Source organism: Cupressus sempervirens, chromosome 4 (assembly GCF_028749045.1).
Source record: "Cupressus sempervirens isolate cs-2001-9-10 chromosome 4, ASM2874904v1, whole genome shotgun sequence".
NCBI classification, from domain to species: Eukaryota; Viridiplantae; Streptophyta; class Pinopsida; order Cupressales; family Cupressaceae; genus Cupressus; species Cupressus sempervirens.
Window position 1 is genome coordinate 289,264,552 of NC_143121.1, and position 14,441 is coordinate 289,278,992.

Genomic DNA, 14,441 nt, shown 5'->3' on the forward strand with positions numbered 1-14,441 from the left:
CCATGAGCATTACTCTAACCCTAACCTTAACCATATACATAACTCTACACCTAACTCTAACCCTAATTCTAACTCTACCATAATTGGACTCTAATCCTATCCCTAACCCTAACTATAAGCATAACTCTAACCCTAGCCTTAACCATGAGCATAACTCTAACTCTAGATCTGACTCTACCATAATTGGACACTAACCCTAACCCTAACCTTAATTTTGATCCTAACTCAAACCCTAACCCTAACTCTAACCTTAACCTTGATTCAAACCTTAACCCTAACCCTAACCCTAGCCTTACTATAACCCTAACCCTAATCATAACCATAACCATAACTCTAACCCTAACCTTAACCATGACCATAACTCTAACCCTAACCTTAACCATAAACATAACTCTAATTTAAACCTTAACCATAACTCTAATGATAACCATAACCATAATTCTATCCTTGACCTTAACCATAGCTCAAATCCTAACCCTAACTCCAACCCTAACCCTAATGCTAACCCTAACCCTAATTCTATCCCTAAGGTTAACATTCACTGTAATGTTAACTTTGTCCCTAACCATATATCTACGTATGACTATAACATTTTACGTTACAATATCCCAAATTTTTTTTTTTTAATCTAAATTAAATTCCTTATATTAAATTAAAAGATATATTTGACTCAAACCCTAACCCTAACCCTATCCCCACTATAACCCTAACCATAACCATAATGATGACTCTAACCCTAACCTTAACCATGAGCATTACTCTAAAACTAACATTAACCATAAGCATAACTCTACCCCTAACTCTAACCCTAATTCTAACTCTACCATAATTGGATTCTAACCCTATCCCTAACCCTAACTATAAGCATATGTCTAACCCTAGCCTTAACCATGAGCATAACTCTAACTTTGGATTTGACTCTACCATAATTGGACTCTAACCTTAACCCTAACCTTAATTTTGATCCTAACTCAAACCCTAACCCTTTAAACTCTAACCTTAACCTTGACTCAAACCTTAACCCTAACCCTAACGTTAGCCTTACTATAACCCTAACACTAACCCTAATCATAACCATAACCATAACTCTAACCCTAACCTTAACCATGACCATAACATTAACCCTAACCTTAACCATAAACATAACTCTAATCTAAACCTTAACCATAACTCTAACAATAACCATAACCATAACTATATCCCTAACCTTAACCATAGCTCAAACCCTAACCCTAACTCCAACCCTAACTGTAATGCTAACCCTAACCCTAATTCTATCCCTAAGGTTAACATTAACTATAATGGTAACTTTGTCCCTAACCATATATCTATGTATGACTATAACATTTTACATTACAATATCCCAAAAATAAAAAATATTTTTTTAATCTATATTAAACTCCTTATATTAAATTTTTAAAAATATTTTGAAGCATAATTTTATAATAACTTCATACAACTCTAATTAAAAATTAATTAACAATTTTATAGTAACCTTATCAAAATAAAAAATAAAAAGTAAATATTTTTCCTATTGCGCCGCGACTGCCACTAGCTTATATATACCTCTATATATATTACGCCGAGAGTAATCGTTCTTGAGGCGCCTATTTTTATTTTCATTAATCCCAACTTCGATTAAAATAACTTTGGGATTAAATAAAAATAGGCGCCTCGAGAACGATTACTCTCAGCGTAATATATATAGAGGTATATATAAGCTAGTCATTATTACCATTTATTTAGTAATATAAATTCCACCAAATTCACCTTGGGCCTCAACTTTTACATGTCGCGAGCCTTTCACCTTCACCAATAGACCAAGGGCCGTCAATTTAATTAGAAAATTAAATTGCATGAATAGAATAATAGTATCGTGCAAAAGATACAAACTCAAATTATCCATACAAGAGTGTGATCATGCTATTCAATCCATTAATGCAATTTAATATTTGATGGCAAACATGAAATGCTCTCACTTTTATCATTTTATTTAACATTTGATTGCATAAATGAAATGTTCTCACTAAAATCATTTTTAAAAATAAAGATTTTAATTTTTTTCGGAGAGGTTTAATTAAAAAGTGAAATTAAATGAACGTATTAGTATTCTCACTTTTGTAAGAAATTATGATCTATTTTTTGCCTTGTAACTTTAAGCTTTTGTTAGTCTTCACTAGTAGTTTTATTAGTGCAACTTATTTTTTAAATTTCTTTTTATTCAATATATTTAAAAATAATAATTAATCTTAAAAAATAATTTCTAAAAGGAATAATTTTGTTTTGATCTTTTGAATCCATCTATATAGTATGAAGTGAAAAGAATTTGTAGAATTTAAATTATATTCTTGATTTCAATGATTTTTTGATTGTCTTTTCATGTGAGTTGACAATTTAATAATATATATTTTTTTCATTTCTAGGTATTAGCTAAACTCTATGTTGAGATCATCAAGTGTTGAAGCGAAAAAAATAGTCATTTCAAAGTGTCGTCCAATAGTGAGTCAAAGATGCCTCAATAGCCAATCACTCAAATTTGTCGATTGTTGTGATCAAATGCCTTCATAGTGGTGCACAAATGTCCCAATTAATAATTTAAAAGTTAAAAATTATTGTCTATTAGTATATGTATTATTATTATTATTTTAGAACTCCTTTAAAATTAACTAGAAGGTGGAACATGTGTGAAATGACACTTATTAAAATACTTAAGTTGCTAATATTATTTCTTTATATACTTAAAAATAAATAAATTCTTATGCAAATAGGAAAACTGATTTCAGGAAAGGAATTTTTTTAATAAAGATACAGTTTTCAAGGAAGAAAAAGTTATGAAGTCTATCACCTCAATTAATAATATACAAACCCGATAAAATACGCCATAGACCATCAATAAATACGACACCATCAATTTTAGGTTCACACAATCTGTCCACGAGTGACAAAATCTGTTTACTCTTCCTCCGCAGTAGGAAAATGTTTTAGACGAGATCCGTCCCATCTTTTAGATATTTAAATAAGTAAAAATAACATATTCGAAACAAACAAAAGCTGCAACGTTTAACAAAGATTTGAAAAGGAAAAAGATTTCCAGCGCATATTGAAAAAGAATGGGGATGACAGAAATGCTTAACGATGCTAAGTGAATTAAAAAAAGAGGTACCACAAATTTATTACGCGGAACAGCATTTTAAAAAGATAACGAGGGCGGAAATTATATTTAAACGAATACTTTTCATGTCGAATTGGAATTCTTGTTTTATTATTATTTTCAGCTCCCTTCGCCCCTCGTTTTTACCTTGAAAACCCTGCTCTGCATTGCAAAACAGGTTGCGGGAAAATATTTGAGATTCACTGGATTGCTAACAATTTGAAGCTGCTTAATTTTTTTTGGCAGGAAGAGAATTATTTGAATTCTACTGCCGGGGGACTGCGAAATTTGGACTGAAGGCGTTATTTTCGCTTTTCTTTTCTGATCGAAAACGACCGTGTAAAGGAAAGATTAAAAATAGCGGCGTGGTTGACAGTTGAGAATTATTTTAAGTTGTTTTGAAAGGCGTCACGAAAATAGCATGAGGATTAAACAAGAACGATGAGAAAATAGCAAGCTATTGCATTCATTTCCTACACGCATCTCACGTGGACATTACGTCAGGAAAGAGTAAGGCTTTGTTTGTCACTTTAGAAATTAGGGGGAAAAACAGTGGAGAGAACTTTACCTTCTTTTAACTTTGCTTTAAAAACATCTTCTTCCTCTTTGTCTCTATCCTGCGCTCAATACGAACCAGAACATTTCTTATCACATTAAAATATTTTAATTTAACTTAAATTTGCTCTAAATTTGGCTCCATTTCTTTAAAGCTTGGATGGATGAATTTCAAAACGAAATCTGCGAGGAATTCTAGTCAAAATTTGCCTTCCCGTATGTTTCTTTTGACTGAAACGGATTATTTTTCGTAAACGGAAGCATTTGGCGCTTCATGGTGTCATGTTTTGTCCCTTTTCATGAGTCTAGACGAAATCTGTAGTGAAATATTGTATGTTTTCTTGAAATCAGTAGGATTTTAAATTTCTACGGTTGAATCAGAACAATCCGCTTCTGTGGCTCAGATTTCGCCTATTTGTGGTGAAATTTGAAGTTCTGGTGTTTGACTCAGTGAAGTTTAAGTTTTCGTTCTCATGTAAGAGCTATTTAATTTTCCCTGAGTTGATTCACCCCTTATTCATGACTGCGAATAAATTTGTGGTGAAATCTTCGTGCATTGAACCGTTTTGAGCCTGTGCTGCCTTGGCAACGTTGCGTTCTTTTTTCCCTTTGGAAATTGTAGAGGCAAATGCCCTGCGAAGCTTTGCAATTCTGTTCGTCCTGGTTCTTAAGCTTTACAGCTGGGTACGTGAACAACAATCCGCATTGACTCCTTTGAAAAATAACCATTGTTTAAGCGAATAAAGACAGCGATATCTTTATTTTGTTAAATTCCTTTCTATAGTTTTGGCCTCTGGCTTTTATCGGTGTTTGGGTCATTTGGGTAAAAGATAACACAAACAGCATAAGTATCTCAATTGTATTTGCTAATGTAGTATTCTTGACTCTCCGTAAATGACTTCTAAAGTATAACCCATTGTAGCATCTTCCAGTAATATTCTTCAATTTAGATGCCGTTTATTCTACCAGTAATTGGTTTTTTATTTGCCACCTCAGAGAGTGGGATTCTGAGCCTCAAATTTCAAAAATAGATCGAAGGCTTTTTATTGGACGGTAGGAAAGAAAGGGTTGAAGGTCTGAGCATTAGCCCCGAGATGAGATGGTGACGTCTTTAGAAAGAGAGCCGGAGCAGGTAATGAGCCTCAGAGGGGGTGCTGTTCTTGGAAAGAAGACAATATTGAAGAGTGATCATTTCCCTGGATGCCAGAACAAGAGGTTGCGGCCTCAGATCGAAGGTGCTCCCAATTATAGACGGGTATGTATGTTAGCTTCTTTTACATTCTCAAGCTTGTCTTGTAGAACGTTTAGTTTATTTTCTCATTTGAATTCAGTAAGACCAAGAAAACAGATTATACCTTTCTTTAGGGGTGATTTACTGCAGATCTCTCTGGGACTGTGTATTAATGGATGTATTGGTTTCTGCAGTATCTGTTATTGTTAATGCTTGTGTTTTTGATGAATGTGCCTATTGGACTGTTGGAGCTGTCATTCATTAAGTGTCGGGAAATTACAGTAGCCTTCGTTTTTTTTATTAGAGATCAAAAGGTTGTCAAAAGTTTGGCACAACTGTTTGTCGAGGGTCAACACATGAGTTACATTATACTTGATAGATCTCACTAGTTGAATTCTGTTTCAGTTTTTTTGTATATTTATCAGGTTAGTAGTCCATTGTTGTTAATTAGCTTATGCATTGGCTTATAAATATTGGTTTTCCAGCTGATGCCTTGGTGCGGTTTACATATATTAAATCAATACTCATTGTGTTCTTGAATAGCCAATGTGCTCTTCTGATCTATGCTACCTTGAAAAGGGAAACAAAGAAAAGGTGTACGAATAATATATGAATACTGGAAGCACCAAATTCAATTTCTTTGAAAAACAAGGACAGCTATAAGTATAATATTATTATTATTAGATGTTGAAAAGCCGATAAATATTTGAAAAGCCGACACAATTTCTGAAACATTGAATTCTATCAATAAACCAATTCAAAATTGCTAGTTTGAGAATCTAGAAGAGAGAGTATGTACACAACCAAAATTTGTCTTGATGTCCTAGAGTTCAAAAAAAGTGATTATTTATTTCCCTTTTCTGGATTAAACAGTGCTTGAAACTTTTCAAATCGTATTATCTGAAAAGTTTCAAATGATGGTTCATTTAGTATGGTCCAACTCCAAACATTGATGATTGGAAATGTTTGATGATGAAAAGTTTCAAATGATGGATAATGTAGTATGGTCCAAACATTGATGAAAAAATATTTCAGACACAGTTTGATCTAGAAAAATGAAAATACCAACATTATAGGCTGTGGAGATTACATGTCTCACAAAGTGATTATATGATTTGTTAAAGAGAAGATATATTGGTGTGCTTATCGATGATCAAAAGTAAATTCCACTTAAGTGGCTAAAGAAGATTGGATACAAGAGAAAAGAGTTCATCATCAAATTCGTGGCAGTGGTAGAAATTTCGGGGTTTGAAGGTACCCTGCAACAAATTGAGCTTGGTTATAACTTCATACAAGTTATGGTTTCTAAGATTCATGTCTCAGTTTTAAGTAGTTCATAATATGAGGGCAGGATTAAAACCAATGCAGGCAGTTTTCTTTATGCTCAAACCTTGTTATATTTTGCATAGTGTGCAATGCACCAGTCCTCTCAAATGTCAACAAAATAACACAAATGAGATGTGTCTGTAAGCTAATCTGCTGCTGTACCATGAAGGAGGGTATGGCAGTATCATTCCAGTACCAGATCTATTTGATTTTGAACAGGCATAAGTACTACTGAATTTGAAAGAATTTTGTGATGGTTTTGACATTGTTGGACACCAAATTTCCTTATCTTAAAGCCTTTCTATTCCTGTTGCTGCTTATAATGTATTCATTGGCATAATTCCTTTGCTACAGTGCAAAAACTGAAATATATAAGGGTGCCTTGAATTTAATTCACCCTATAGTATAATTTTTTTATCAAAATTGGCGACATTCAAATCCCTATTCTTCTTCTGGATTAAATATTGATATGTTTCTGACCATGATCTTGTTCTCTTTAACATCTCTGAAAGCTTGGCATATATGCCCATTTATCTTTGTTAATATTGGGCTAAGGGAAGCCCATTGTAATTTCAAGTTTTAGTTCACATCCTGTTACATAGAACCATGACCAGTGTGCATATTTGATTTTGTCAACATACCTTATCATAATAAAATTGAATGTGTTGTTGTTGTAGCTATTTTCAACAATCCTAAGATCAAGATCTATTAGAGATGTGCTTTGGCTTATGCCCTTAATTGTTGATATTTTGGCACTGATAAAACTCAATTTCAATGAATGAACTGTGATGGGAATTCCAAAAGATATGTTGATACTTGATACATGTTTTGTCCAAAATTAATACTTAAAGAACAGGATTAATTTATGATGAATTGCACAATAATGGATGATCTAATGCTCTTGATTGCATACATGTGAACTTTGCTCATGAATGTGTATTTCAGTTTCTTACAACGTGATAGTTTGTAAATATGAAATCATTGGTTGTAAATTCCTTTAATGGTTATCAGTGTAAAAATAGAATTCAATGAACATAAAAATCAGTTTATTCCAATCATCTTTGACAAGCAATGTATATACATGACAGAACATTTACTGAATATAATGTGATGATGATGTCTATGAATTCAAATACAAATAGTAAATACACTATGAAAAGATACAACCAAAGCCAGCAAAGCTGAGATCTGTCGGTGAACGTCTTATCAAATCCATAACTGATGCTATCAAGTCTCCACCACTTTGCTTAACTAGTCTGGAAACTACTGTTAAAATACATCTCCATTTGTAAAATAAATAAGTGTTAAAGCTGCCTCATTGGTTTCTACGTTGGGTAATACAGGCAACAAAAAAATGGATGGTAAGCACTACAGAATGGAGTAGATATTCAACAACGTTCAATATACTGGATTGAAGCAATATGTTGTAAAACTCAAGGAGTCAAATTGTAATGGTCCAACCCAGAAATCAATTGCTGATTGGTTGCTAGTTAAATATTTTGATTATTTTTTCCATAATATAGAATTTGATTATCACCACCACAATTAAATGAAAAATATATAAAAACGAAGAGAAAATAAACACAAAGGGTATCGATTGAGAACGAATATTATGTGACTTTGCAATTAAATATTACTGCCAAAGAGGATGAAAACCGTCCAAGGAAATTAAGAGTTAAGGATGCAAGCCCTTGCTTCTCCTATAAAGTTATTGAAGGAAAGCCCATAACTTGTCTAGATATTAAGGACAACTTTCAATGAAAAATAACTGCAAACAGGAAGGAGAGATATTGCAGAAAATTAAGACAAATCTATTTTAAGATTTATGTCAAAGTTTTACATTATCAATTTTGAGTCAAAATTATTGTTTGAAGGCAAAAATAAGTATTGTTCTTGAATGGGACATTGAAATGGTACCAGAGCTGCAATCCTCCTGACATGCAAGGTAAAACTAAAACAACGGATGTATTCTAGTCAGAGACTTGAAGGTCAACAAAGAGGAAGAAGATATGGGCTGTATTGAAAAGTTATTGCACGAACTTGATGTACCCAAAATTATGGGCAGAGCAGCAAAGGTTGTCAGAAGAGTTGAAAGCTACTGTTCTCCTTGATGGGTACTTGGAGGCATTTAGGAGCCATTGTCCTGACAAAAGAGATCCATATGAATACGTTATAAAAATGACCAAGGAGGTGATCCAGGAGCAATATCTAAGAGGACCGTGAATCACAGTAGAAGAGAAGTTACAATCAGAATTACAAGGAGTTCCTAAAACCAGAGAAGAAGAATAGCCAATATTATGTGTTGAAGAGGTGTCAATAGTTGTACATGATGTCCATGAAACATCCATCCAATTTTTAGGTATGGAAATATGATCCATGTAACAATTGTTTGCAAGATATAGAAATGACTTGACCACATAATGATGGTGTGTGAGATATTACTTATGTTTCTTTTTGTATTGAAAAATATATTAGTTATTTTGTTCAGGGGAATGATTTCTCTTAGATTGATCCCCATGAGGAGCAATTGCAAGTTTATCAAGAAAATTCCATGATCATAAATGCCAACTACATGGAGGTTGAGTAGGGGACAAATAAGCTTGTTAATATGGTATTTTGTACTTGTGAGGAAGATACTTTTGGTTTATCTTTTGGAAATACAAATGTGGACATTGAAGAAAAATGAATGTATTCACCATCTTGTCAGTCCAAAATGCTTGAAGTGAAAATAGGCATAGTTACCTTGGGGAGCTTGATGCTAATTAAAGTGAAAGATATAACCTGTGTTAAAGGTAACCCGGATCATTCTAATCAAATACAAATTTGGCTTTCCAGAAAGTAGGATCTTGGTATTCATAACGCTCCCATAATTCATTATGGTGGAAGAGGCAACATCATTTTATCATTTTGTAGTTCAACAGTGACAATCAAGAGTTTGCATTCATTGCCTAGGATCTTGGTAGAAATGAATTGAGAGGGCAGAATATTATGACAGTGTATGATTTCATTCAACGTGATCAAGCCAATATTTCTTAGTCTATGAGGCCAAAATCTAATGCCATACATATCAATACGCAAAAAAGTTATGGCACTTGGGCTAAGTAGAGAATATTGTTTCATGGCAAACACCAAGCACAACCCCTTGAGAGAGCATGGTGTGTAAGAATGGATTTTCTATACAAGGAATAAATTGTGAAAGCTCCCCAGCCACTATGGGAAAGCGCCAAAATCAGTATTTACCATCTTCACATTATTATATTCATTGGATGGAGCTTTTTTAATGTTCCCCCACAAAGCTCACACTAGTACAAGTAAGGTCATATAGAAGAGGGAAGTTAGTTATATTATAATAAGATCAACATATTCCTGCCATCTATCTATGAAAGGACTCTATTGTGAAGTGAAAATATTATTGTTATCTTTGGGACAGGAGAAGAGGAGTTTGCATTTATCGCTATTCCAAGGCAGATGATACCATCTATAATGCTAAAATCTAATGCTCATATGTATTACATTTTGAGTAAGTTGGGAAAGCAATCAATATTTCAACCTGGCTGATTGTAATTTTTCTGTAGGGGTAATAATGACTGTTATTTTCCTTGTTAGAACTGTTGCTAGCTTTTCATCAGTCTTTCTTATACCTTTGGGATAGCCATAAAGAAGTTGAAGATGCATTTTTCACCGTTAGTCCTTGGGGAGGCATTTGGTATTGATGCAACAAGGTTTCCAGCCAACATTTCTTTATTTTCAAGCAAAGAGAATCATGGCAGCCATGACAAAACATTTCAGTTTAGGGTATTATCTTTGAATGGTTTCATAACAACAGAAGGGGTAGCATGGGGTATTATGATCAGCAAATGCAGATTTTTGGATAAAGTCAAAAACATTGATTTGGAAGAGATATTTGTTGACAACTTTATGATGCTGAAGCTTACAAATATGATGATAGGATCATCAAGGAAGCTAGATCAATATGGAGACCAGGATTAGTAAGTATTTCTGCTTAGGCTGTGTATTTGTTGCAGTGCTGAGGATTGATGAGCACATATCCATGAACTGTCTATTTGTTGGAGTGCTGAGGATAGATGAGTAGTACTGCTAAATATGAAGTTTATTTGTTGCAATGCCTAGGATCTATGAGCATGGATCCATGATAGGTTGTCTTGGCACGAAGTGGGTAAATTGCTTTTGGACAAACTCAAAAAATAGACAAAACAGAATACGAAGCTTCTTCAAATAGATTGTTGTTCAATGGAAGGGCATAATATATTCTAGTATTTTTACATGGTGCACTTGGCTAATGATTATTGTACTGGTTAAACATGCTAGTCCGTGAATATGTTTCCCTATTTTTATGTCTTTGGCAGACTCATGCTGCAGAAATGCCTGTTATACTGCTGCTTACTTTCTTTATGGTTTTGCGGTACTCAGTGGAATCCTTCTTTGCTCAATATTTTTTTTTCTGATTTAATGTACTTACCTGCTATGCCACTGCATCCTGGAATTTCCCATTATGTTCAGAATCTGCCAAATTTTCAGGCAAAGAAGAAAAATTGTATGAAAAAGGCTATTGTAGACACTATTTAGGTTATAGTACCGTTGTTAGCAGGTTGGGTAGTATAATAAATAATTTGTCAGTTATCGATGGATGGTGGGCTTAACCAACCCTTGGGTCTATATGTACTCATGACAGAACAAACTTAGGTGGATGTGAGAGACTATTGGTGTAATAACCCCTCTATTGGCTATAGCTTAAACGTCAATTTCCCTTTTTACTAAACAATAGTTTGGCATTTTGTCAAACACTTGACATGTATACTCTTATACCAGTTTGAGCTACTGAATATTTAGGTAATTACTCTGGTCTGAACTTAACAACTGTTGATGAAATTTCAGATAGAAATTAATTTTATTCAATTCCAACTCCAAATTTAGTGAAGAATGAGAAGAGCAATTCCTTTTCACCATAAACTGTCTTTCTCAAAATGCAATTGTAAAAATACACCTCATTTAAATAAGAAACATGGAACCTGGACAAATTCAGCAAATTCCCAATGCTGCATATACTGTCTTCAATGAATAAATCGTTGCCTTCTCCTGACAGCAGTCAACGTCGGCCTTGGAAATCCAATCAGAGGCTCAACTTTTAAACTGCAGGTCCTTCCAGCTTCCTCGCGAGTTTTCCAAACCTGACTACAAGTGTGCTAACTTGATCACAGCCTCTCCGCAAATGAAATGCAGACACACAAAAGGTCGCAGGAGTTATAAAACAGTTTGCAGGCCACAAAGAAGTGATTGCTGGGCCCAAGAAATATAAAATGCTGCCACAGGAGGGAAATCGGCAGCCTCCAAATGTTCACAGTAGTCTCCAGAATTCAATGCAGGATTCATAAATCTGATTAGCAGCCTCCAATAGCTTGTAGATAGCCTTGTGGATAGGTAACACTGCCTTGTAATGATATAGCAGCCACTCAAGAACAGGCCGATTCCCAAAATTACACTGTGAACGCCCAAGCACATGGAACTTTGGAGTTTGATAGCAGATTAAGATTCAGTGCTGAGACTGATGATTTTAGTGCCCAGCTGGGTCAATAGCTACCAGTATAAATGCCCATAATTGCAGATACAATATGTTCAACCTTAGCTGATTTGCAAAAATTCACTCTCAACCTGATTAGTCTCCTTAGCAACAGTAAACACAGATAGAAATTTACAATTTAGCTGGAACAAATCCTCAGAATTAATTCACAATACCTCAGCTGTGAATTAATATGTACTTCTCAGATTCTCAAATGCAAAACTCCACTATACTTCAGCAATCGAGTAATATCTGAGCCTTTAAACCCTTATACCTCAGCAAGGGGATTAAAATCACAAATAAAAAATTCTCACCAAGACAACAAAAGAAAATAGAGAATTGGTTGCTTGTCTCATCTAATGGGCTCATATTTATAATCTCCAAATGACACATGCTTCCCAAATGTAACTCCACTTAAGAAGCTAACTCAACTAACTCAATCAACTGCAAGAGCTCACAAAAAATGTTGACATTACAGTTCTCCCTCCCTGAGATTGCTTGTCCTCAAGCAATCCGACAACGTACTGAAACCTCCACAAGGATCCCATTTGAAGAAGCATGCAACTTCGCAGTCATCACTAACCAACTCCTGTAACATTATCACCAATACAACTGACTGAACGTGCCAAACTAAATCAAACTTGACTGTAAATGTCGCAGGAGTGAACACCTCATAGGAAAGCAACTTAGTAAGCTAACAAAGCTTGTTTCCCCAAACTGCGCAAAGTGAGTTGCCAAACACACTATTTGACACATGCGCAACTGAATTGTGCTGAAAAGGATCATGCGCATGAGAGTCAAAAGAAAAACTATATGTACTCGACGCTGTGTACACATCCCAAAACTCCGCTACGAACCTTGTTTGAAATCCCACTGTGCTAGAAAGATCCCAAATACTGAACTCAACTTCACCACCAACCCCTACAAAAGATGTGGCTATAGGAGAATGGGGTGCAACATGGGGTTCTATGCTATTATCAGCAAATGCACTCATCGCAACAATACTTGTAACTGCAATGGATGTAGCTACATCCTCATCTTAATATGTAGATACAGGATCATCATCAATTGCTGCTATAGGAAACTGAACCGTGTTTGCATATGGTAAAAACTGTGCCTAGCTCTACTTAGGTGAGTGATTTACATCAACCTCAAATAGCAGATTGCCGTAGGACAAAGCCAAATCCATCTCAAGCAAAGGATTGTCCATAAAGTTGATCTCAAGATCTGTACTATAACATGATATTCTCTTTGCATCACTCACCTCAAAATCAATAAAATGTGTATTATCAGCAACACACACCTGAACATCTAAGGTACTGCTGTTACGTACCTCACTGGATGACTCATCTATCATGGAAGTAGTTGTTGATATGACAGTATCATTGTGCGCTCTTATCTCCACTATCAATACATCACCATCAAATGCATGATCCTGGGAACTCATGCCAACAACTGCATCACATCATCTAACTCATCTTGACATGAATTCCAATCACACTCTATATCCCTTGTGTCCAACACTTGAGCACTGACATGTGCTAACTCAAAAGGAATGTTCTGCACATTTGTAGCTTCCTGGTGTAGGAGCACTTCCAATGTCTAAAATTGCAAGCACATTAGGAGGATCAAACACAAAGGGTTAGGATAGAAATTGGATCTAGAATCCAATGCTAGAAATAATGTCCAAGTTGTAAGGCAAGGAGACATTAGGTGTGTTATATCTGATTGTCTACCTTAGTCATTTTATGGACAATTTCTCGGTAGAATGAGGATAAGATAGTCTAGAAGGTTAAATAATGGTTGTTTATTGATTAAAACCTTCTTAGAATCCTGGGCAGGGTCTAGGATTAACGTTAGTAAAGTTTGGAGACATTTGAAAAACTTTTGCAAAAAGTTGTCAAAGTTGCATAATGCAACTTTTGTGCAAAATGCAGTTTTTGAATCCCAATGTTTACAATTACCTTTGTTGTTTGGAACTGTTTGGGAATGGTATAAATAAGGTTGAGAAACCTTTCTCAAGATAGAAGAGAAGAATCTATTGTAATCATTGTTTTGAATCAATAAAATTCAGCTGTTTTCCTATTAAAATTGTCTAAGAAACTACTCGTACAGATTCATATGCAATTCTGAAAGATTGGGAAAGTTGAAGAATGTTCTTATGAAGGATTTGCAAGTGGTTTGAGACTTTGAAGACATACTGGTTAAGAGAAATCAATTTTTGATTGCTTGCTGATCATAGGGAGGCCCAAACTAGGGTTTTGAGAGAAAAATTCTCTTTCCTAGAGATTCCACCATGGGAAAAAGATAAGCCTCGGTGGAAAAAAGGGGGAGAGGATGTACATTAAGATTGTTTGGGTCTCAGAACAAGAAACAAAAGATGTTGGGAGAAAACACTAAACCCCCTGGACAGGCATCTAAATGTGATTGTCCAGATTTGGGTTTTTGAGGCACAACTTGGCCCGGGGGTGGAATAGAACCATAGGAACTTGGACTTAAATGTTTTAACATGTCCTTGAAGTATTCCAATAGGATTGGTTGGAAGATGTTTTGAATTTCTTGTACTTGCTTTCTAAAAGAGACCTAATTAGCCCTATTAG

At 34.8% G+C, this 14,441-nt stretch overlaps 1 protein-coding gene across 4 annotated transcripts in view; it reads left to right on the plus strand.

Moving 5' to 3' along the window:
* Window positions 1-4,249: 4,249 nt before the first annotated feature.
* The window catches only part of LOC149561136 (metal ion-binding protein), a 195,121-nt gene continuing 184,929 nt past the window's right edge, over window positions 4,250-14,441 (plus strand). For all 4 annotated transcript variants that reach the window (XR_016363776.1, XM_089824984.1, XM_089824985.1 and 1 more), the window contains exons 1-2: window positions 4,250-4,390; window positions 4,703-4,961. Coding sequence is in view for 3 of the 4 variants with exons in the window: in XM_089824984.1 (XP_089681110.1) it covers window positions 4,806-4,961 (156 nt within the window). In the remaining variant the exon portion in view is untranslated. The remainder of the gene's footprint in view (window positions 4,391-4,702; window positions 4,962-14,441) is intronic.